Source organism: Phoxinus phoxinus, assembly GCF_949152265.1.
Source record: "Phoxinus phoxinus genome assembly, chromosome: 6".
Taxonomy (NCBI): Eukaryota; Metazoa; Chordata; class Actinopteri; order Cypriniformes; family Leuciscidae; genus Phoxinus; species Phoxinus phoxinus.
This window is the reverse complement of record NC_136881.1, coordinates 16,064,816-16,088,399: the sequence shown is the minus strand read 5'-3', so window position 1 is coordinate 16,088,399 and position 23,584 is coordinate 16,064,816. Positions and strand designations below refer to the sequence as shown.

Here is a 23,584-nt window from a genome sequence, read left to right as displayed (position 1 = left end):
ATAAACAAATGTTACCTGTTTTGTCCCGTCTCAATAATAATAATATTATTTATTATTATCATTAACAATAAAAAAAATACTCAGACATATTTCTCACACTTCAATGTACACTGTTATTATTTACCTGTTCTAATATTTTTTTATGGAGAGGGGGGGTATTACAAACAAGTAGGTACTGCTGTGTTGTTGTAGTAGTAGAGTGTTGATCGTACGGCACGCCATATGTATAGGGTTTTTCTTTTCTAATACTTACGGTAAACCAAGTTCAGTGCCAAGTAAACCACTCCACGCGGTTGTTTTCTAATATGTATGGTAACGTTTCTCCCTCCATCGGCGCCCCGCTATACCGTCTTTCAGCCAACGGTGTCGCTGCGCCTCCACTTTCCACGCGAGGACGTTCACACAGCCCTGAATGAAAAAGACGGAGCTTTGTGCCCGAAACTAAAAAAAACACCCAAACCCGAACCCGAGCCTGACTCATGAATTAAAACAACGACTTGTCTGTGAGGTAATTACCGGGGAATTGTTTGAAAGCGGTTGTGAGGCGGCTGGGGTCTCTCGAGTGAGTTTAATTCACACAGTTTGTGTGGCATGATGAAGTTGGTGGTCGCTGTTTGCCTCGCTGAGTGAACTTATACTGAGAAAACAAGTAAACAATTCAGATTTCCTACCGTCTAAAGTTAGGATAAAGGCCGCAGTGGAGTAGTGTCAAGTGAGAGATATGGGATAAATGCTTTTGGGGTAGCAGGAACCGGCGGGTTGTGATTGTAATAGGTAAATGTGAGTGTTGGCTGGATGTTTGTTGAATAGTTTGAGGCCTGGAGCTGACGGCTAGGCCATTAGCCGCTCAAAGAGCTCGTTTACTCTCTGAGGTGCTTTTATACGATACCTTACTATCCGAGTAGCGTGGTTATGTCTGAACGTGCATAGTATGTGGAGACTCTTATCAGGAGAGCTTTAAATGCCTAGATAGTAATGCGTTTTAGAGTAAAAGCGCGGTTGCGGAGCGGGTCTCGTTAGCTCTCAGGCTAGTGTTGCTATTAGCTTCATTAGCTTCGTGATTTTTTTCAGAATTTTCCCGCAAACTGTCGTCTGTAAGGTTTCCGTGTCATTCCGCGGTTTTAGGGGGCTTAACTACACGACCAGAGAGCAGAAGGGTGAAGTGCATAAGGTGTATTTTAGTGTTTTTGTAGTGGTGTGGTGGGTTTGTGTGCTGAACTTTAGTGTTGTTGCCTATAGAGGCCAGTAGAGGACCGTCTGTCTGTCTGGAGAAGGATGATGGAGTTCCCGCAACAGCCTCAGCAGCAACGGCCAGCGGGGGACGGAAAGATCACCTACCCACTGGGTGTCAAAGAGATCACTGATAAGATCAGCAACGATGAGGTCGTCAAACGACTCAAGGTAAGAGCCAAAGTGTTGACAAATGCAATCAAATCACTGGAATGAATATATTTAGTTAATTTTATATTATATTTAATTGTGCATAGGCTACTTTAACTACTGAGCTGTTAAGTATTATTTATATAATGTTTTTAATGTCCCCTACCGAAGAAGACTTGGAATAATTGAGAAGATTTGGATTACCATGTCTATACTTGTACTGATGAAATTGTCACATGATTTCCTGGCTGTGAGCCTAGTTTATTTCTAGTTATATGCTTTTGATTCATAGTGCTCTAATATGCATGTTAGTGCTCTAATAATGTTTGCAAAATGCAACCATTATATTCCTATTGCACATGCTATGAGCTACAGGTTTGAGTTTGAACTATATAGGCTTGGTAACTTATTTTGATCAGACTTGCATCTTGGAGACTTTCTTGCTTGACCGATGATAAAACTATGGAAAAAAAATCCCAGAGTTGGATTGAAAAGGGAGTCACGCTGTATCTAGTGAATGTTATTTGAGACATGGAGGTGGGCTCTTTTGATTTGGGCAATTAAGCAACTAATGTCATGCTGCCATTATCAACATAATACATATTGGACCAACAAGTTTAACCAATTAAGATCCCCAAGGATTTGGGCTTGAGAGCATTTTAATTACAACCCCAAAAACACAGTGCCGTTTAGCCTCAGAGACTAATTGATTTCATGCTGGACTTTTTTTGACCCTTTAACTAGAAAGCAGCTGCAAAGATTAATTAAGAAATACATCCAGTTTTTTTTAAGAACTTTTTAATTTAGCAGATTTTATCTGAAACAACATACTGCACATGAATGGCTAAAATGAATGTAATCAGGTTTTTTTGCACTCAAATTGAATGTAGTTGAAGCTGGTTCAGTAAAAGTATGTCTTAACATGCTCATTATGCTTTTTCAGATATTACCTTTCATGTAGTTTGTAATATAGTTGTTTGTGAATGTAAAAGGTCTGCCTAGCTTCAAAGATTAAAGTGCACAACCGTTGAAGTTATGGTCTTGGAAAAGAAAGAACTGAATTTGAACTGCATGAAACAAGTCATCAGTAAATTCCAGCCTGACGAGTTAGGTTTGTGTTGTCGACTAGACATGTTGAGAAGATGCTGCGAAAGCAAATCCATTTTTCATTTGACAAAACTAAATAAAAACTTGCTACTTAGAAACATCCTGCTCAAGTCCGATGTGTATTGTTGATTGAAGATGTTGATTGAGTTAACTATTTTTTTGACATATGGTCAGTAACCAGTATGATGCAGCCGCTGAGATAGTTAACTTTGGACTATAACTTTATATATATATATATATATATAAACAGGATTTGGATAGACCAGCTATTGTTTCTAAGCACATTCAAAATGTTTCAAGGGCAAAAACACAGTAAAAAAATAAATACATTTGAATTAATATGTAAATGTAACAATATGAAAAAGTGCATTCTGACATATTACATTTTAACACTGTGCAACTGGGCTATATTATTCAAGTGTTTCACAAGTTTTTAGCAAACAACACAAGCATATCAATGGTTTCTGGTTTAAGAGATGCTCTGTGACATGACACTCTTCCCATTGGCACTAAAAGCTCTTTCGGATGGGGATCTAGTTCTAGTCTTTGGCACATTATTCTTAATTTTCAATTTTCTTAAATGTATAATTTTGCGGGTATCAGGGAGCTGCTATCAATATGCAGGGTATAGCTTGTTTGCACATGACGTCACATCACTGCGTTGTTGTGGTGCAAAATGCAGATGGAGGGCAGGAAGCGATTTTCTACATAGGAAGCACTTTCACAAACTTAATGCCTATGTTTTGTGTAATTTATGGTTGCTTAAACTGAAAAACCACAAGGAGCGTTTATCGTTTACCAAAAGTTGTCGGCCTTTAGTGGTGTTTGGCGTCTGCTTATACTGAAATTAATATGGATTCCTTTTGTTTTAAATATTCACATTATGGTATCGTTTGCAGGGGAAGAGAAGCCATTTTATCGCATTGCATGATCATTTGTTGTTTTCACTGAAGTTTTGTTGAATTGCGTTCACTGTGTTGATCTGGTTACCGTGAAAACAGTCACGCGCTGGGCACTCGCTGCTGCTTCAGCCATCATATGGTAGAAATGTCCAAATAAAAATGTTTCAACTTCCAGCTGACAGAAGTCCCCCCATAGGTGAATCTTATGGGGGTATTTTTTAATGTGAGGGGGGAGGGGGTAATAACGTTTATCTAACCCGATCTCATTAAATGTATCTCTATAGCACGCATTATTTATCATGCAATTTAAATGAAAAAATTAGTTATGTTCATGATACGCAGATTACGCACTGTAAACCCCTTGGGTAGGATTAGGGTACGCGTGTATTATACTTTTGAGTAGGATTAGTGGTGTGGGGTACGTGGGTATTACACGCAATAAAGTGCGTATAGCGTATCATATGCATATAAACTAATTTTTGCGTATAAATTGTACGATAAACACAATGCGTACTATATAGATACGTACTATAGATAGATCTAACAGTATTCAGGTACGGGAATACTGTAGAAATGTAATAAATCGAATGTTTCATAGTATAAATTAAATGCAGATTAATTCTCTATCTTTTGTTGTTTTATTAACATTGTGTATATTAGGTATATTCATGTCACAGGTATATTAGGCTGCTGTCACTTTATGAGCTAATGCATGGATCCAATATACTGATACACATGCTGTCTCTCTCAACTGTTTTTCTTACGGTCATTTAAGACATCACTGGCTGTGTTTATGTGCATACTCTCCAAGATGGGCATTTTGACACATTTTTTGCATTTCTGACCGTTTAAGCGCAATAAGCTGCGAAAACGCACTCAGTTTGGTACTCGTGAGCTGTTTGAGAGGCGGCTTTATGTGTGCGTGCTCTGGGTATGAGCGTGCAGAAAATCATCTATCAGAGAGCAAGTACTACTGAATGCTTTAAAATTGGTGAATGTTTTAATTGATGAGTCCTGCATAAGATGCATTTTAGTAACAATGCAACACTGGCCCGATTAGGCAAGTCTTGTATCGCAGCATACAGCTTGCTTGTAGACTCTGTGGTGATGTGAATCCATGTGTGCATTGTGAAAGAGAGAGAGTGAAGACTGTAGCGCTGAATCACTCTCGCTGTTTGTGAAATTATCTCACAGAAAGTTTAAATTACTAATTTGATCTGATCATCTGTATGCATTAATTTGTATATAGACATTTAAACAACATTAAAACCTTGATTCTAACCACACGGGGTCTTTACATTTTTAAAATTAAAGGTACAATATGTAAGAATTTCTTATCAAAATATCCAAAAACCACTTGCACGGTATTTCTTTCAATCATGTACTTACATTATCCTAAATGTTTCCAAGAATTTGTAAATTCAGAGACATTCACAATTTGAAATAGTGCCCGTCACAGTCTGTCAATGACGTAATAGCCGCGCTATCCCTTGTTTCCGCTCGTACTGCCATAGTAACCATGGCGACAGATGTGGACAACTGCGTAATGTTTAGTGGCACACTATTGTTTTGTTTAAACATTAACAAATAAATGTGTCTGTGAGTGAGTTTTCCTGCCTTGTTTGAATTAGAAATTAAAATGTTAATGTAATGCAGTGTGTAATAGGGCTGTCACTTTTTATTCGATATTCGAATATGCATTCGAACATGACGTGAAATATCCGTAATCGAACTACAAATAAACTATCCGGTTTTTAAAGTGCCATGTCTAGCGCATTTTTTACAGTCTGTTTAGACCGTTTGTTTTTTATAAAAAAAAAAAAAAAAGCGTGTTATTTTGAAAGCGTGTTACAGGCTATATATGTTATAGTCAGATATGACGGCGCGCTGCAACACGTATCACCACAGATGATCTAGCCTTTTTTATCAAGCGCCAAGCCAACGTGCAAACTATCGCAAATCAAAGTGAAAGGAAGTCGCAGACACTTTAACACACAATAATAATAACCTTCATTAAAAGTAAAGAAACAAAATTATCTTACCAGGGCTGCCGCTCTCTCTTATTGCAGTCTTTGATTTTGAAATGTTAGCTGATGATCAATAAAATACAGCTCATATCTGTTGCTTTCGGTGACATTAAATCCATATAAAAGCGGGAATTGAAGATCGGATTTATATCCGTTTTGCAAAAACACATTTAGGCCTATCATGTGACCAGGTGTAAATGGAATCGTTTTGATAAAAAAAGATATCTATCCAATCTGAGAAAACGCATGAAGTGGCCAGGTGTAAACAGCCCCAGAAACGCAGCAGACGGCCATCGCCAGGCGTCCAACATCGTATAACTGCATACTTTCCTGCACAACCGGTCGGCACCAATTGCCAGATGCACGTGTAAAGGCAAGGTTTATTTGCAAGGATATGAGTCCTAACTGTCCTATAAGTGAAATTTTAGGAGTCCTGTTCATGACTGTTAGTAAAGTTGTGATTGAATCTCCGTTACGTTTTTTTTTTTTTTTTTCGGGGGGCGGGGTAGATATTAGAATATATTCGAATACATAGCTTGGTATTTGATATTCGTTCGAATTTGATTTTTGAACGAATATCCTAGTGTGCCCTAGTGTGTAATAGCATTGTTGTGCTTCCTCATCCTTAAATTCTGGGAAGAGTTAGATTTCAGTGTTAAATTAATTTCAATTCAAGTGCAACAGAGCTTCCTCTTGTAGTAGAGACTGTCTCTAAAATGCTTTTCAATCCTACACTTCAACTTGTGTTATTGTCTCTTATTGTGTTGTATTATTAGATAACCATTGTGGCAGTGAGTGGTTGGTTTATCTGTGGATACATTTTCAACCCATCAATTTGATTTAGGCCATTAACTATACTCTTCAAGCTCTCCACTGTACCCTCTTAGAGGTTTTCTTGTTCATTGTAAACATGAAATTGGTCAGCTCCCCAAAAAATTCACTGACAGGGGAAATAAATGGGAAATCCCCCTCCCCCCACACACATGCACACCAAAAAAATATTGTGCTTATTACTTACATTTGCCAAATCAAAAACACTGCTTCATGAAGCAGAAAGACAAATCCACACGTAGTTATACGTTACTACATGTATTTATTATAGTAATAATGACAGTAAATTATGCATAATTACAAGTAACTAACCCTAACAATAGCTCTATAGTGAGTACATGTAGTTAAAAAATATTAAAGGTGAGTGTAACCCTTTTTCTCTCTCGCATGTCCTTGGAGAACTAAATAAAGAACTGCAGGCTCTTTGAAGAAATCATCTCATACATTTCATACATTTTCCTAACTTTACATAATATTCTCTTAATAAATGTGCACAAGTGGTACAAATTGTGTTGTTGGGGAGAGTTTGAGAGTCTTTTGGAGGGAATTGGAGTGACTGCTGGGCTTCCTGGTTTTGCCACTGTGCTGTTTTGAGTCTGAAGCTCAACTCAGCTCTGGCTGCCCTTCCCCCACTCCACCAAGCACAGCACACACACTCTCTCTCACACACAGGCACCAGGGAGAGGTAGAAAGTAGGGGAAATCATTTCTCCTGGGTCCTAGACCTAGAAGGGTTTAGTGCTCTGCTTATGAAAGATGATATCTACAGAGAAGAGTGCAAGCATGCGAAAACTCGCTGGCTATCTCAATGAAAAAAAAAAAGATTTTCCTTCTGATTAGCATATTTATCTATATGTAGCAAAGTATGACTGTTCCTGTTATGAACTGGTAATACATTGAGTAACTTGTGTGTATGGGGAAAAAATGATTACCGGTAGTCAGTTTGAATGTTTTCTTAGCGGCTATTTATTTTCCAACCTTATGATAATAGGCCTAATTAAAAGCGACAGTGAATAATCAGGTGACCAGATCGCAAAACAGAATACAAAGCTTAAATGTATGGGCTCACATACCTCTCATTCAGCATGAATCCAAATGTTTCCATGGCCGAAATGTAACATTTAATTGCATTAAATGCTAGCATACCAAGCATACACATAATGCATACAAAAAAAAGTGTTTTGACGGTTGTCAGGTTTCCTGGGACAGGCCTATGTAAAATTAGGTCAAAATGCCCGTCTCTCCAAGTAGCCTATGTGTTGTAAACAATTGAGAAAGAAAACAGGTGTGTATCATTATATTGGATCCATGCATTCGTCTTAAAGAAAGAGAAAATCTCTTTTGTAGCTTTAAAAAAGATAACTTGTATTAAATTATGAATATTAATTATATTTAATTTATACAGTGAAGACTATGCAGTGTTATTTTACCTTTGATTATGTCCACCACAATACAGATTTACGTGAAAAACAAAGCACTGCGCATTTAATTTTTATGTTTGTTCTATTGTATTTATATATGCTTGTAATGTATTATTTTCTATGCAGATGCACTACCCTACAATATCATCCTAGATTGATTAGGCCTTATTCTTTATAAGTAGAGCTATTCTACGAAATACTGAATTTTGGCCAATAATTAACTGTTCCCGATCGCGTGTGTGTGTGTGTGTGTGTGTGTGTGTGTGTGTGTGTGTGTGTGTGTGTGTGTGTGTGTTGTGTGTGTGTTGTGTGTGTGGTGTGTGTGTGGTGTGTGTGTGTGTGTGAGAGAGAAACTGGGAATCATTTGTGTTAATCACAATCCACTAAATACCAGGGTTGTCACTATACCTATTTTACTTTAGAGCTTTTAGGCTTTAGACCCCTCTAAAATATTTATTATATAAATCAAAATATCAGACAATAATAGGGGTGCTCCGACTGATCGGCCGATAATCACTTTGGGAAGTTTGATCGGAGGTCCGCACCTATAGTGAGAGGGATGGCATGACATGCAGCGGCAACTTCTCAATCTCTGTCTGGCGTCTGTAAAATAATTGTTATGCTGAAGGTGAGGTAAAATTCATATTTTATTATTAAATAACTTGCAAAGTAATTTGAAAACTGTCTGAGATGTAATTTCACAAACAGTGTGAGTGAATCACCATGCACTCTCTCTCTTTCCCTCTCAATATGCGCAATCGGTTTCATAACCACATCGCGTCTGCTCTATAAGCAAGCTGCACAGTCGACACCGGAATTGTCACTTGCACAATCGAAGCAGTCACTGTCACTTGTCACTGTCACAAATTTTGCATCTTCATTAAAGTTTATTTCTTAAACTTCACTACATTTCTTTTTAAGTCTTGCCAGTATTTAAATCACCCAACTGTCATTATTTTCATATTCAATGACAGTTACAGTACAGCTTAAAATATGTTTAGTCAATTAAAGCAGTCCATGTAATAAACTAATACAATGTTTTGATTATTATTTATTAGATGTTTTGGTTTTGTATATAGGCCTATTATATGATTTTACATTTGAAGGTAAAGTAAATTACAATATTTATTTGTGTTAGCCTATATCAATATCTGCACAACGCCTTCGTAGCCTTTCTTTGATGATGTTGCAGGGCATTCCAAATGAGCGATTATTGTCAGCGAAGTCCACTTCAACTGATAAACTGTGTTCAGGGAGTAGGGAGCAGTGGAACGCACCTGTGATTTGTTAGTGGACTGCGAAGTTAAAGATGGCGTGACCACCACAACGTTAACCAACATCAAATGGCAAACGTAATGAAAGCGGAACGAATACTGCGCTACTCATTATTTTGTTTCACGCTCAGTTTGGACCAATGTCAGTGCAGCGCGAGCCAAACTTGATCAAGCAACACGGTCACTACACAGCGCGAAGATCCAGTAAAGAAAGAATTTGAATTCGCCACAAAGGTTATAGCATCACTGCGAGATCTAGTGAGAAGCATTCAAATTTCACCGTTATTAACTGAAGATCTCTATTAGATCAAACAGCGCTGGCATGGAAACCAGGAGAAACATTGTGCCATGAATGAACTAGTTATAGGCTTTAAGTCCACAGATCAGCAACATTCACCATGGATTTAATGTAGTAACACTAACTGTAACCATGGAAGTTTCAATAGTAAAATGCTTTCAAGTAGGTCGCATCTTTTTTCAGCACTTCAAAACTAAAATATTATCATATTTAAATGTTATTTTTAGTGTGATGACCAAAACATTATTTGTTTTTCCTTCAAAGATTTCCCCCATTTATGAAACTAAAAGTTTCAAGATGTAGGAAAACTCACACTTATTTAAAAATAATGTGAACGATGAATTTTGTGAACCATTACACCCCTACTTTTTGACTGCTAAAACTAATATAATATATATATATTTTTTTTTTAAATAATGTGAAAACAAAAACAAAAAAACTGTGGTTTAAATTCAAACGTTCGTACTTGTCTTTAAAACAAAAGTTATAAGAAATGTCAATTAGGGATGTCAATTTTCACAAATTCCAATGATCGTCGTTTAAATTAACGATCAATTAATCGATTAATCGTTAGCCTTAATACTGCAATATGTGTCTGCTGCAGTGCATGGCCAACAGCGTGACGGTCGGCAAATCCTGCTCAAAACGCTATGTTCCTCACCAAATGATTGAGAATTGGTTTTTAATCTAAATAAAGGGCTAGTAGGATTGTAAAATGTTTCGATGTGATTGATCATTTAATTAAATTATTTAATAATCAAATATAATGACTACTACTAATACAACGCGTCACCACCGCCGCCTCAGATGCGTGCAGAATGTGTGACTGTTGTGGACGTGCTCTCCCTGAACACCGCACTGAAGACGGCAACTAAACCCAATGCATTCACAACGATTTAATACAATAGTGTTCTCGTGTTATGTAATGTCATCCCAAATTATTCATCGTTATTATTAGTCATGCATTTCTGTTTGAGCTGCACGCGCTGAATGAAGGCTACCGTTAAACTGGAGCACTTAGTTTGCTAGCGCGTTATTTAACTCAAAGAAACGCATCCAATATGAGATTATGATACGCAGTTTTCGCACTTTATTGCGTGTAATAACACGTTTGTCACGTGACAAATGAAAGAAAGACTCAGAAGGTAAAGTAATTCATGTTCTCTGTAAATACATTTTTACTGCATTATAATGATTTCTTAATTCAGAATATGATCAATATTGCGTAGGTGGATGTGTTCTGGGAATTTGGCTGTTAAAAGTATAACATTTAAAGCCACTTAAATGAACAAAATAACTCGAATAAAGATTCGTTCATTTTGATGAACAAGAGAGTCAGTAAAATGATCCAAACTTCCCATCACTAGCACACAGCATTGTTTTGGATGTAGGGCTGTATGATATAGCCTAGCTAAAAAATTATCACAATATAATGTTTCATATCGTTCGGTATCGATAATTATTGACATTAGGGATGTCAACGATTAATCGACAATCGATTAATTGTCGATAATACATTTAATCGATACAACTTCTCGATCATCGATTAAGCAGGTTCATGCGCGTGCGTGCTGCTCAACTGCGAAACAAAGCGAGCACGTTTTGTTTGGGACCATTTTACGTGGCCGACCCCCTAAACATTGCAGAATGGAGGACGAAACAGCAACTTCTTGAGACACAATGTTCTTGAGTGCATTCGCTCCTTAGTGGTCAGCTGTTGCAGAGCGTGCCAAAATCAAAATTGCTTATGAGATGTAGAGGAAAATATCTAGTGGAAAATGAGAACGTTATGTTACTCGCACACTATTGGCTGGTCAGTGGGAACTGCATGAACCAATGGCAGAGTGGCGTAACTGCGCGAACCAATCGGTGCGAAGCCTGCCGAACTGAGCACAGGGGAATCCGCCTATAAAAGATGCTCGAATTGTCATGGATTCAGGTTGGGCTGGGGTAAACGATTATTAATAAAACGATTAGTCGGGCGATTGTTTTATCGATTAATCAACTAATCTAACGACTAATTGGACAATTAATATAACAATTATTTTTTTGTTGCTCGATTAATAAAATCCCTGGCCTGGACATTGCTTGGCTCCGTTAATTGACATTGGCGAACTAGCGTACTGAATAATGATACTATAAGCTGGCTAACGTTAGTCTAACGTTATGTATTTGACTCGTAAACAACCACAGCATGAGTTAGCGCTAACTAACGTTAAGTCGTGACTCGTGAGTTAGCTAACGTTAGACGGATAACGTTAAAACTTACTGCAATCTGCTTGTTAGCTAGATCTAGTAGCTGTCCACTTTGGTGGTGCTGGGCTAACCAAGGCATCTTAGCTCTTTGCAGTTTGTTCGTGCTAGGTTAGTAGCTACCGTTCACATTAGTTCAAAATCTGTTGGAACTATTTTTCTATTTTATTTAACTATTTGGGAAAAAAACAAATTAAATTACTTTATCATTTATGACAGTAATCATAAATAAATACATATAAGCATTGAAGGCTACATGCTGTAAAACGCAAATATTGAGAAATATTGCTTAAAAATAAACAACCTTCTATGCACACAATATTATTATTATTAGTAGTAGTATTTTTAATACATGGAGATGTAGCTAAATCTATTGTACAGTAGACTAATATCATTATTTCTGTAAAAAAAAATTCAAAGTTAAACCAAACTTTTATTTTGATGGGTTGCCGTGAAGACCTTTTGAGTTTGTGTGTGTATGATATGATGATAGTTTTTTCTCAAAACGGTAAAATGTTCATGAAGTGACTCTCAGAGTGGCTCTGGAGATGAATTTCATCATGTCATATCGTGTGTGTGTGTGCGGTAAATGAAACCACGCATCTGCGCCATTCATCCACACAGAGACAAGCAGAACATGCAGAGTTAATATTTAAATAGTCTTTTTGCAGTTTAATATACACAGACACTATATCGTGGTATATATCGGCTACAGTGCTCATAGTAAAAAAGTTAGTCTGGAGCCTCGCGCTTAGATAAAGACGGGAGCGACTGAAAGCAGCTGCCTAATAGTGGGTACCGAATATACCCGGTACTACAGAAATGCTGGTACCGTCACATTTTCAGTACTGACTTGGTACCGAAGTACCGGTACTTTGACAACACTATTGGGAATTCTGTGAAGAAGTTGCTGTTTCGTCCTCCATTCTGCAATGTTTCGGTCTCCCACATGTGTGTGGCGAGCTGTACCTCCGGGAACGGTATAAAAAATAAATAAAGAAGTGTCTACGCAAAAATATGACGTTGACGTAATTTTGACGTCGACGTCATCGACGCGCCACTACAGCACTAGATTCAGGTGTTTATCGACTAAAGTGACGATCGCTAGTCGTTCGCACCCGCCACTGTGGCTGGTATACAAGTCAAAGTCACCCGCCACTTTGAAAAACTACCCGCCATTGGCTGGTGCTAATTTCCCACCCTGAATCACCCATCGCTACTGTGTGCTGGGAAAAATGTGCTCTTTCTGTTTGTGTGTAGCATTCATATAATGGTATTTTGACCAGTTGAGAATTAGTGAAGAGCATATAAAATGCGTAAAGGAGTCAAAACATCAGCAGGAATCCCTCTTTCAGACTCGCACACACAAACGATCTGCTGCAAGGAGACGGAAAAAAACTAAACAGGTATGCTTGCTTAAGCATTCTTAGGGTCACATCTTCCTGTTTTTAAGTTAGTTTACATGTCATTGGTCCATGTTGTTCATATATCATTCGAACTGCACCAAAGTTCGTTTGGAAGTGGACCAAGACCCATCTTTTCAGCTGTCTTAGTCTGCTTGTTTGGTGTGCACCAAGGTTCGGATGACAGCGTTCACAGTCACACTTATTCAAAAGACCACACTAACATCGCAATCGCACAAAAGTTCGTTTTAATCGAAACAAACATGCCAAGTGTGAATACACCCTAAAAGACCAAGGGGGTAATCCATCCGCCGGAAACTGAAGCATCCCGGGCGCCGCCATTGTAGCAGAACTTCACCTGCTGTTAGCATTCCATTGACTCCCATTCATTTTGGCGTCACTTTGACAGCGAATAACTTTACATCTGAGGCGTCCAAAGACTCCATTTGTCCATTACTTATTTCTAAAGAAACTCGACAATGTATAAAAGGCTCCATTACCTTGTACCTTACGTTATGGCCCCGTAGAAGCCGTTTTTGTAAAAATAGGCTAACGATTGTGTCATAATCACGCGACTCTCTGTCGCACCGTAGAGAAATTACCGTATAGACTGGCGGAGAAGCTCGCAAGTAATCGGGGGGACGTGGAGGCATAAAGTCAAAGGAGAAGCCCATAGAGAGTCATAAAGTTGCTCCTGCTGCTAGCTCATGGACAGCTAATGCTCACGCTCTCCGTCTCTGCGAGATTCGGAAGGGAATGATTCAGATTTCTCTCGGCACAGCTACTAGAAGACTGCAAACGGTCAGACACGTTGCTCACGTCACCAAGCTCAGTTTGAGCCTGCGCAGTTCGCCTGGCGATCAGGAAGTGAGTGCTTCAAATGGGCTTCACTTTTCTCCGTTGAAATCTATGGGGTCGCTGTGTCCATCTTATATACTGTCTATGTAAAAGACAGAGCTTTCATGCACACGTAAGGCCGCCTCACAAACAGCTTGTGAGTACCAAATTGATCTTAAATAGTCAAATGCACACAAATTTATGTACAAAATTACCGTCTTGAGTATGCACGTAAACGTAATAGTTTTTTTCATAAGTGAACAGTTGAAAAAAAAGTTGTGTAACAGTATATTGGATCCGTGCAGCTCTTAAAGTTACAGTAGCCTAATAATCCTGCTGGTGTCTCTGATTTTTTCTGTCTTTTTTTGTTATGGCACTCACTGCTCTTGAATGACTAACTTTTGTGACCTTTAATTGTAAGAATTAATCTGTATTTCCTACCTCAATACTACTGTTAGACCTACCTGAAAAAAAACTTAATGCACTGTTTACTTTATTTGTATCTTTATTATTTGTGCTACTGCTTGTAAATTGTTTTTGTTCTTATTTAATTACTGACTGTTTACTTGCCTTTTTAAAAAATTCAATTCAGAGTTTGCAACAATTGCCCCATTGTAAAAATGAAATTCAGGGCCTGAATGAATGGCTGTAAAAATCCTAATTGAAGCATCCCTATAAATAGTTCGGTATCGGCAGATACTGCTTCCTGTGATCGATCGGTTCCGAAAATCCTGATCGGAGCACCCGTAGTCACCGTTCCATTGCATCTTAAACTTCTGACTGAGTGTAAATGCACTTATCAACTATTGCAGGAAGCCTAGTGTCTTTCTCTCTCTGTCATAGCCCTGTTTAAGAGCAGTCATCTGCCGGCACAATGGTGTGTGATGATGAATCAGCTGCAAAGTTGCATATGTCTGCAAAATGCAGTAAAACAATTTGTGCTCCAACTATTTTGTTTATTAGAACTATAATAAATAATATAATATTCTTACTTTTACAAATAAGGTAGATGCATTCCCTTCAAAGGAGCTGCTGTATTTCTGAATAGTGGTTATTTGTCTTAAATAGTTGTTGTTAAACTCATACAATGTGCCTTTTGAGGTTTTTTTAGTGTTTAAAATTTTGCTAAAAATGTATGCATTGTGTTTAGAGGTAATGTATTAAATTATTTTACAAAATGGTTATTAAATGGTTTTACTTGTGTATAAGATAAACTATAAACACCTGTCTAAACACCTGTCTGTCTAATAGCTGGTGGTCAAGACATATATGGACATGGATCAAGACTCAGAGGAGGAAAAGCAGCAGTATTTGGCTCTGGCTCTTCACTTGGCCTCTGAGTTCTTCCTGCGAAACCCCAACAAGGATGTACGGTTACTCGTGGCCTGCTGTCTCGCTGACATCTTCAGGATCTACGCTCCGGAGGCCCCATACACATCACATGACAAGCTCAAGGTATGAAATGTACTCCTGAAAAGAAAAACATCTCATATTAATTTCTTGATAAACTGTACTCCTGCTTATGACACACACTAAACGTGTATGACTTTAAAACTGATCACAAACTTGCACCTCACGTCAAGCTGACTTTTTTTTTTATCCTGCACACAATCTCATCACCTATCTGAGATTGTCTTTATAGCTCAAGCACACCAATGTCATTAATTTTCACTTTTTTCCTCACATCTAGGAAATTTTTCTCTTCATTACACGGCAGTTGAAGGGATTAGAGGACACTAAGAGCCCTCAGTTCAACAGATATTTTTACTTGCTAGAGGTGAGATTGTTTGTTTAATCAATCAGTTCATTTATTTAATATATTGACAAATATATTTTTTGTGTATGAATGTTTGGTAACACTTTACAATAAGGTTCATTTATTAAACATTAGTTAATGTATTAACTAACATGAACTAACAATGAGCAATACATTTATTACAGTATTTATTAATCTTTGTTAATGTTAGTTAATATGAATAAAGCTGTTCATTGTTTGTTCATGTTAGTTCACAGTGCATTAACTCATGTTAACAAGATTTTAATAAAGTATTAGTAAATGTTGAAGTTAACATTAACAAAGATGAATAAATGCTGTATAAGTGCAGTTCATTATTAGTTAACGTTAACTAATGTAGTTAACTAATGAACCTTATTGTAAAGTGTTACCGAATGTTTTGAATTAAATATTCATGCTCAGTTTTTTTTGTCACCAATATAGCAGCAATAATTTCAAATTTGTTTTTCATTTAATATTTAGCATGTAGTCTGATTGTCATAGCTGAAAATGTTAACTTTGACCTGCACAGAACCTGGCATGGGTGAAGTCCTACAACATCTGTTTTGAATTGGAGGACTGTAATGAGATCTTCATCCAGCTCTTCAAAACCCTATTTTCTGTCATCAAGTAAGTTTAATTTTAGTGAGTTTAATCATATCTTCTGTTACGCAACTGGGCTTTTTTTAATCAGGACTTCTCTCTTTCAGTAACAGCCATAATCAGAAGGTGCAGATGCACATGTTGGACCTGATGAGTTCCATCATCATGGAGGGAGATGGAGTGACGCAGGAGCTACTAGACACAATCCTCATCAACCTCATCCCTGCTCACAAAGTAGGCCAATGACTTCTTGCATCTTATTTCCAAGTTCAGTCCCAGATAGTGTGTGATTCGACCTCTTTCTGTGCTTTAGAACTTGAATAAGCAGGCATATGACCTGGCCAAGACTCTTCTGAAGAGAACGGTTCAGACCATCGAAACCTGCATCGCCTCAGTGAGTCACAAAATCATCCGTTTGAATTTAGTACAGTTCAATGTGTTCAATTCCCATTGTAAAAAGACAAAATACTATTTCAGATGTTGTATTAACTAAATCTCTTTCTCTGTAGTTCTTTAATCAGGTGTTGGTGATGGGAAAGTCCTCCGTGAGTGATCTGTCTGAGCATGTATTTGACCTCATTCAGGAGCTCTTTGCAATTGACCCTCTGCTCCTTGTCTCTGTGATGCCACAACTTGAGTTCAAATTGAAGGTGACTAAATGCACATATACTTGTGCACTTGCTTGCATACAAACCTATTTAGATCAAGAATAGATCTGTTTGTTGTTGTTTGTATAGAGTAATGATGGAGAGGAGAGGTTGGCTGTGGTGAAACTGTTGGCTAAACTCTTTGGAGCAAAAGACTCTGAACTGGCCACTCAGAATCGCCCACTCTGGCAGTGTTTTCTGGGCAGGTGAGGCTACCATTTAAAAATATTGGACTGAAAGACTGATTTTGAATATTTATAATTTGAATGTTTATTGAATTCAGATTTCCTTCTTTTTTTTTCTTCTTTTTTTTCAAAGGTTCAATGACATTCATGTTCCCGTGAGACTGGAATGTGTGAAGTTTGCTAGCCACTGCCTGATGAACCACCCAGATCTTGCCAAGGATCTTACAGGTGTGTTCTGGTTAAATGTGATTTTTGCTGTTTTTTTCCATCATTTCTCCATTTTAAGCATCTTATGTAACTTGTGATCTATTTGTCACATCAGATTTTCTAAAGGTGAGATCACATGACCCAGAGGAGGCAATCAGACATGATGTCATTGTTACCATCATCAATGCAGGGAAGAAAGACCTGAACCTGGTGAATGATCAACTGTTGGGGTTCGTCAGAGAGAGGATGTTGGACAAGAGGGTGAGAAAGATAGAAGTACACAAATAGATCTGTGCTCAATTCAAGTTAGAGCTGCATGATTCTGGAAAAAACTGACGTTGTGATATTTTGTTTTTCTGTAATATACATTGCAATATGACAAAAAGTATTTGGCAAAAGTGTATCTGCATAGAACATTAAAAAAAAAAAAAAAAAATTCGGGTAACCATTAGGGCTGGGTAAGTTAACGCGTTATTATCGCGTTAACGCATTAATTAACAGGAACAATTATTTTATCTTGCATTAACGCAGTTTTTATTATTATTATATTGAAAGTCCATTGCTCAGTGGCCCTGAATACACATACAGACAAACCATGGGTCACAGGAGGGGTAGGATGTTGATCTACTGGCTTGGGATGGGCGTCATCACGCGTCTCAAAAAATAAGAGCATTTGGGGTGGGCCCAAAGAAGGTCGCACACCGAATGAGAAGCGTAGCGGCGCGTCTTGGACAACTCAAGGTATCGCACACCGGACTCGCACATTCTCAGTTTATGGCCAGCAATACTGTTATGTTTAAGGACATTATGAAATAAAGATTATGTCTGTAATATGTTATGATTGTACTGTACAATTAAATACAATCGTTGCTGAATCGAGTCTGAAGTCTGAACACTACCTCAGAGCGTCAGATAACATGAGGAATTTTCATCCACGCAGCTGATTTATGGAAATGAATGTAACAACTAAATGTATCTTGGAGCACAGGTTGAAGTCAGTAGGCTACATTAACGACGATATGAGACAAATATAATGTAAATTTAATCTAAAACTATGTAAATGGAGGAGGATTTCGATCAGGGTCCTGAGCCGTTGCTGGGCGCTGCCGGTGTGTGTACATTGTATGAAAATAATGTGCTTGAATTTTAAAGACGCGGTGCGGCGCTTCTCGTCCGGTGTGCGACCCCCCAACATGAACATTTTCATATTAAATCTCTTCCAGGCGGCGGTGTTCAGACTAAAAAGTCCCCTAGCCTGCACAGTGAATCCCAGCTGTGTACTTTTTTGTACTCAACCACTTCACCTCACTCTAACAGGGACACTTCCGACTGGACACAGACAGTTTATACTGCTCCGTGTTAAAAGAAAAATGTTTCTGCTGGTACCTGTTCAAAAAAAGAAAGAAAAGAAAAACGATTTATAAATGTTACCTTGCTGTTGCTCGGAAGGTGCCTGTTATAATGTTATGATCGTGACTCTGAGGGTAACTTGTTTTTTTATTATTATAACAAACTAGATCAAATATTAATGCTCTGGCAGTGGCAAATAGCTTTGGTTTTATATTTGATTTGATTACATTAATGTTTAAGTTGAGATTTACAATAAATATTTCAACTCCTACTGTGTAAAGGGAATATTGCTGTTAAAAAGCACCTTATTTGATTAAAGTGTTTGCAAACCAAATTTTATAGCACTTTAGTTTATATAGCAGTACTTTTCAAATAAAAGTGCAGAATACACTACTTTTGAATTCATTATTAAATTTTACGATTAACTATGCGATTAATCACAGAAAATCGTGCGATTAATCACGATTTAAAAAAATCCTTTTAGGACTAAACAATTTGAAAAAACTTTGTTCACACTTGGGTATACTCTGTACAAGACAATTTCATAGGCTACATTCTATCACTATATGTGACCCACTTTTGACTATAAAATAATTAATATTTTAGTGTGATTATTATTTAATAATATTAGGCCAAATAAACTTTTGTACTGTAAAATAAAAATATATATTAAATAATTGTATAATAAGTCATACAATTTTTAATTATTATCTAATAATTTTGGCTTGATTCATTTACTCTGAACTGAGATGCAGAAACACTACCATGAGCTGCACATTTAAAACCTGCATATATTTATTTAAATTAAATCCAATCCAATCATTGATTTGATAATTGCACTCAGCCATATTGCAGTATCAGTTTTGTTTTGATATTTGGTGGAGCCCCAATTCAAATCCTTCTAGAATGTAAATGCAAAGAGAACTGAGAAAAAAACAAGTAGAATCCCACATTTCCCTCAACTTTAAATTTGTATGTTTTGATTCAGTGGCGTGTTCGTAAAGAAGGAATGATGGGTTTGGCTCAACTGTATAAGAAGTACTGTCTACATCATGAGGCCGGGAAGGAGACCGCTTCGAAAATCAGCTGGATCAAAGACAAACTATTACACATCTACTACCAGAACAGCATAGATGACAAGTAGGAGCCACACACACATGTACACACAAATTATTTCATGTGATTCATTGAAAATTTTATTTTCATTGAAACAGTGCAGCATGTCTAATATGGAAACTTCAGATTCTTAAAGTGTGTTTGTGTATTAGGTTGCTGGTGGAGAAGATCTTTGCTCAGTACATGGTTCCTCACAGTCTGGAGACTGAAGAGAAGATGAAGTGTCTGTACTACCTTTATGCCTGTCTGGATACTAACGCAGTCAAGTGAGTCTTAATCGATTGATTCCGGTTTTTCAAAAGCTTCCTCAGATTACCAAGAGAGAGTCTCTGGTTCTCATCTGACAGTTTTGGGCAGTATCACAGTACTTCTATTAACAGCAATCATCCTACTGATGTGTTCAATTATATCAAGAAGAGTGTCTTTTTGTTTTTCAGAGCACTGAATGAAATGTGGAAGTGTCAGAATATGCTGAGAGGGCTGGTTCGAGAACTGCTGGACTTACACAAACTGCCTACAGTAAGTCACACAAAAACACTACGGGGCCATTCACACAGAATGTGTTATTTCATTCCACTGCATTTCTCCCCCCCCACCCCCCATTGTTTTTCTATGTAAACACGAGCTAGAAGGAAATATTTGACCATTGTGCTTGCGTCTTCCATCTTTTGCGCTTTTAAAAACGCGTTACTCGCGTAAAAAAAAGTTTAAAAAAAAAACGTGCCTCGATCGTGCTTTTTGTTTTCTCCGTTCCGATGACTCGCGTTTTGTGTGAACTGTCCCTGATACTGTCACCTACATATGTGAATCTATTATTAGAACATGTACACAAAAACACACCAGTGTTTCCCGTTAATTACCTAGACCCTAGCAGGGGTGTAATGGTTTCGCAGTAGATATCGACCCGTATTGTTCTCCACCTGCGATTTGATGGTGCATCTATAATATGGTTAGTTGAGGCGTTAAACAGACAGAATTCTGCCGATGTGTTTTCTGTCGATGGATACGCAGAAAGCCGCATTTAAGACATTGGACTGCAATACTAAATAAAGTTCTCTTTCAAGTCGTCTTGCGTTTGAATGGACAAATTCTCACAAAATTTGTCTAAAATGTACCCGTCTTGACGAGTATCCTAGCAAACGTACCACTTTAAATAAGAATGATTCTCTAATTTATACAATGAAGACTATGCAATGCTATTTTACATTTGCTATTTTACTAGTTCTAGCCAATCACAGACATTTCCGATGAGCGTGTACAATAGGCAATCAGAGTTGTTACGATTCCGCTCAACAGCGCTCAACGCGTCACATTTTTTAAATTGCAGTACCGACTGGTACCGAAGTCTGTACTTTTTGACAACCCTAGTATGCCATGTGGTTGATGTTCAGTGTTGCTAGCTGAGCAGAAACACATAATCATGTTTCTCTTGGCCCCCTCAAAGTTGTGTTGGATTTTCTTCTCAGCGTGAAGGTTACGAAGCCCATCTATCACTGTTTTTACATGTTCGTAGAGTTAGTTTCTGTAGTAAATATATAGGCTATAATCTGTGTGTTTACACAGCCCTTTTTAAAAATGGCAGGTGCTGGTGTTTCGCGTGCGTTCGGCCAATCAGCATATACTAACGTCACGGATGGTTCCTATAGTGCTGGTTCAGACCCTACTCTGAAGTAGGAGCTAAATTAGTTCCTCCAAAAGGAGTTCCTAGAACTAAAATCGTTCCTGCGGTGTGAACGCGCCAAAAACCGGGAACTTCCGGTTCCGGTTGTGTTGCTGCGCACAGACAAACGTTGAGGTTATATTGTTCAGGAGCATGTTCAAAATAAATTAAAACCCTCTCTAAGTTCGTCATCCTTTGGACAAACTTTTTCCTTGCTGGAAAAAACAGCGACTACACTCTTCATCTTCTCTACCGCAGTTAAACCAGGCCTCACCAACTCTTTTGCGTATTCCGTGGGCGGGTATTATTTAAATGAGGAACATTATGACTTCATAAGATCCGGAAAAAGTGTGTTGTAGTCCAAACAAGCTGTTCGTTGTAGTTCTTGAAAAGTGGATTCTGTTAAATAAAATATCTCCCTTTGGAGTAACCTTGAAGATCTGTTTATTCTCCAACAGCAACATTACAAACTTACTAAAGTTGAAAAAGGGAAAAATCATAATTGGACCCCTTTAAATAAGTATATAGTCTCTTGCGCTGTGTTTCAAAGTGATGCACACACTTTGCTCACACGATCAGCTCATGATCTGTTTTCTGCGACAGAGTGGTTCACAGTGAATGGAGCTAATACAATCCCTGCAAGTGCTGCAAGTTTAACAGGCATTAGGGAATTCAATTGTGCTTTCAGACAGATTTGTAATAAATAATTTGTAAACCTGTTGTCACAAACACTTATAGGTCTCCCTGCAGTTTTCTGCTAAAATAAAAGCTTGAGGGTTTAACTCTGGCAAGTGAAGAAATTGAGTGATAAATATTATAATTTTACTATTGTTTAAGTAGAAGAATATACTTATTATAAAATATTAATTTTACAGTGTAGTTGAATTACGATAGTAATATTATAAAATCTCACTCAGAGGTATCGGGCCGGAGAAATTTTAATTGAAAGAACTGCGAGTAAATTAAGTAAATTAACTTACTGTTAGAATTTTATGCTGTTAATATTGTGGCAGTTTTTCCCAGTGGTATCAAATATGGTATTGAATATTGATATTTTTCAAGGTATTGTATCAAATTATAAATCGAGCTGCTTTTGCTTGTAGATGTCAGCCATGTCCACAGCACGTCCTATTATACTAGATATTCATTTATATGAAAAATATTCTAGAAGACATCTAAGTGCATTATTATATTTACATACATTTTACATGCCAAAGCATACAAATGACAGATACAGTGACAGACAAAAATATGTAATGGTACAACATTGGTTTATAATAGCAACTTGTACTAATGTTAAAAATATACTAATCAAACAAATGTTCAGCTAAAAACTAGTGAAAGAAAGAAAATTGTGGTGGTGATCAAAGCAGCAGTTTGTTCTTATTTTGTGACTGTGGAGGAATGACTGTTGGTTTTTCTCTTTCTGCAGTCTGAAGCAAACACCACAGCCATGTTTGGAAAACTTATGAACATTGCTAGTAAGTACACACACACTATATATATATATATATATATATATATATATATATATATATATATATATATATATATGTATATATATATATATAAATTAAGTTATTGAATCCAACAAGTTTTACAATGTGTGCTTTTGTCTCTCTCTCTCATATTCTCAGAGAATCTCCCAGACCCAGGCAAAGCTCAGGACTTTATGAAGAAGTTTAATCAGGCTCTGGGTGAAGATGAGAAACTACGTCTTCAGCTTGAGCAGCTCATCAGCCCCACCTGCTCATGTAAACAGGCTGAACAGTGTGTGGTGAGTTTAAGGCAATACCATCACATTTACCACTGCACTTTGCAAGCTCACATTATTACTGATTATAAGCTTGCTGTATAACATGTATATGATAAAGACATGTTTCAACCAACACTTTAACAAGCTATGTAGTTGTATTTAATATTATAAAGATACAAGTTATCTGAGAGTTGAGTTTCCTTTCAGAGGGAAATCACACGGAAGCTGACATTCCCCAAGCAACCCACAAATCCATTCCTGGAGATGGTGAAATTCCTGCTGGAGAGAATCGCACCAGTTCACATTGACTCTGAGGCCATCAGGTAGGGAATGAGGTCAAATGGCAGATGAGAAATGCGTTTTGCGATTTAAAAAAGTTGTTAATGACCATCATCCGGGTTTTTAGATTTAACAGGCTTTGTTGACACAGGCAGCCCAGGCATCTGGCTGAATCTGTTTTGTTCTGTTTTTTTTTTTTTTTTTTTACATTCATTTACGAGGGATGGGTCAATGATCTTGAGCACAAATTGTTTTGGATATGAAAAAATATAACT

The 23,584-nt window shown here is 37.5% G+C and overlaps 1 protein-coding gene across 6 annotated transcripts in view; it reads left to right on the top strand.

Moving 5' to 3' along the window:
- The first annotated feature begins 332 nt into the window (after nt 1-332).
- pds5a (PDS5 cohesin associated factor A) overlaps nt 333-23,584 on the top strand; it is a 31,564-nt gene continuing 8,312 nt past the window's right edge. For 2 of the 6 annotated variants that reach the window (XM_079615267.1, XM_079615264.1), the window contains exons 1-17: nt 427-562; nt 1,240-1,401; nt 14,984-15,187; nt 15,423-15,509; nt 16,039-16,136; nt 16,217-16,343; nt 16,423-16,503; nt 16,619-16,759; nt 16,847-16,962; nt 17,075-17,169; nt 17,264-17,409; nt 19,487-19,638; nt 19,767-19,880; nt 20,052-20,133; nt 22,707-22,755; nt 22,912-23,051; nt 23,238-23,353. In XM_079615267.1, coding sequence (XP_079471393.1) covers nt 1,276-1,401; nt 14,984-15,187; nt 15,423-15,509; nt 16,039-16,136; nt 16,217-16,343; nt 16,423-16,503; nt 16,619-16,759; nt 16,847-16,962; nt 17,075-17,169; nt 17,264-17,409; nt 19,487-19,638; nt 19,767-19,880; nt 20,052-20,133; nt 22,707-22,755; nt 22,912-23,051; nt 23,238-23,353 — 1,874 coding nt within the window. In that variant the 5' untranslated portion in view covers nt 427-562; nt 1,240-1,275. Of the gene's footprint in view, nt 650-1,239; nt 1,402-14,983; nt 15,188-15,422; nt 15,510-16,038; nt 16,137-16,216; nt 16,344-16,422; nt 16,504-16,618; nt 16,760-16,846; nt 16,963-17,074; nt 17,170-17,263; nt 17,410-19,486; nt 19,639-19,766; nt 19,881-20,051; nt 20,134-22,706; nt 22,756-22,911; nt 23,052-23,237; nt 23,354-23,584 lie in introns of all 6 variants that reach the window. The other 4 variants (XM_079615268.1, XM_079615265.1, XM_079615269.1 and 1 more) reach the window with 4 other exon arrangements.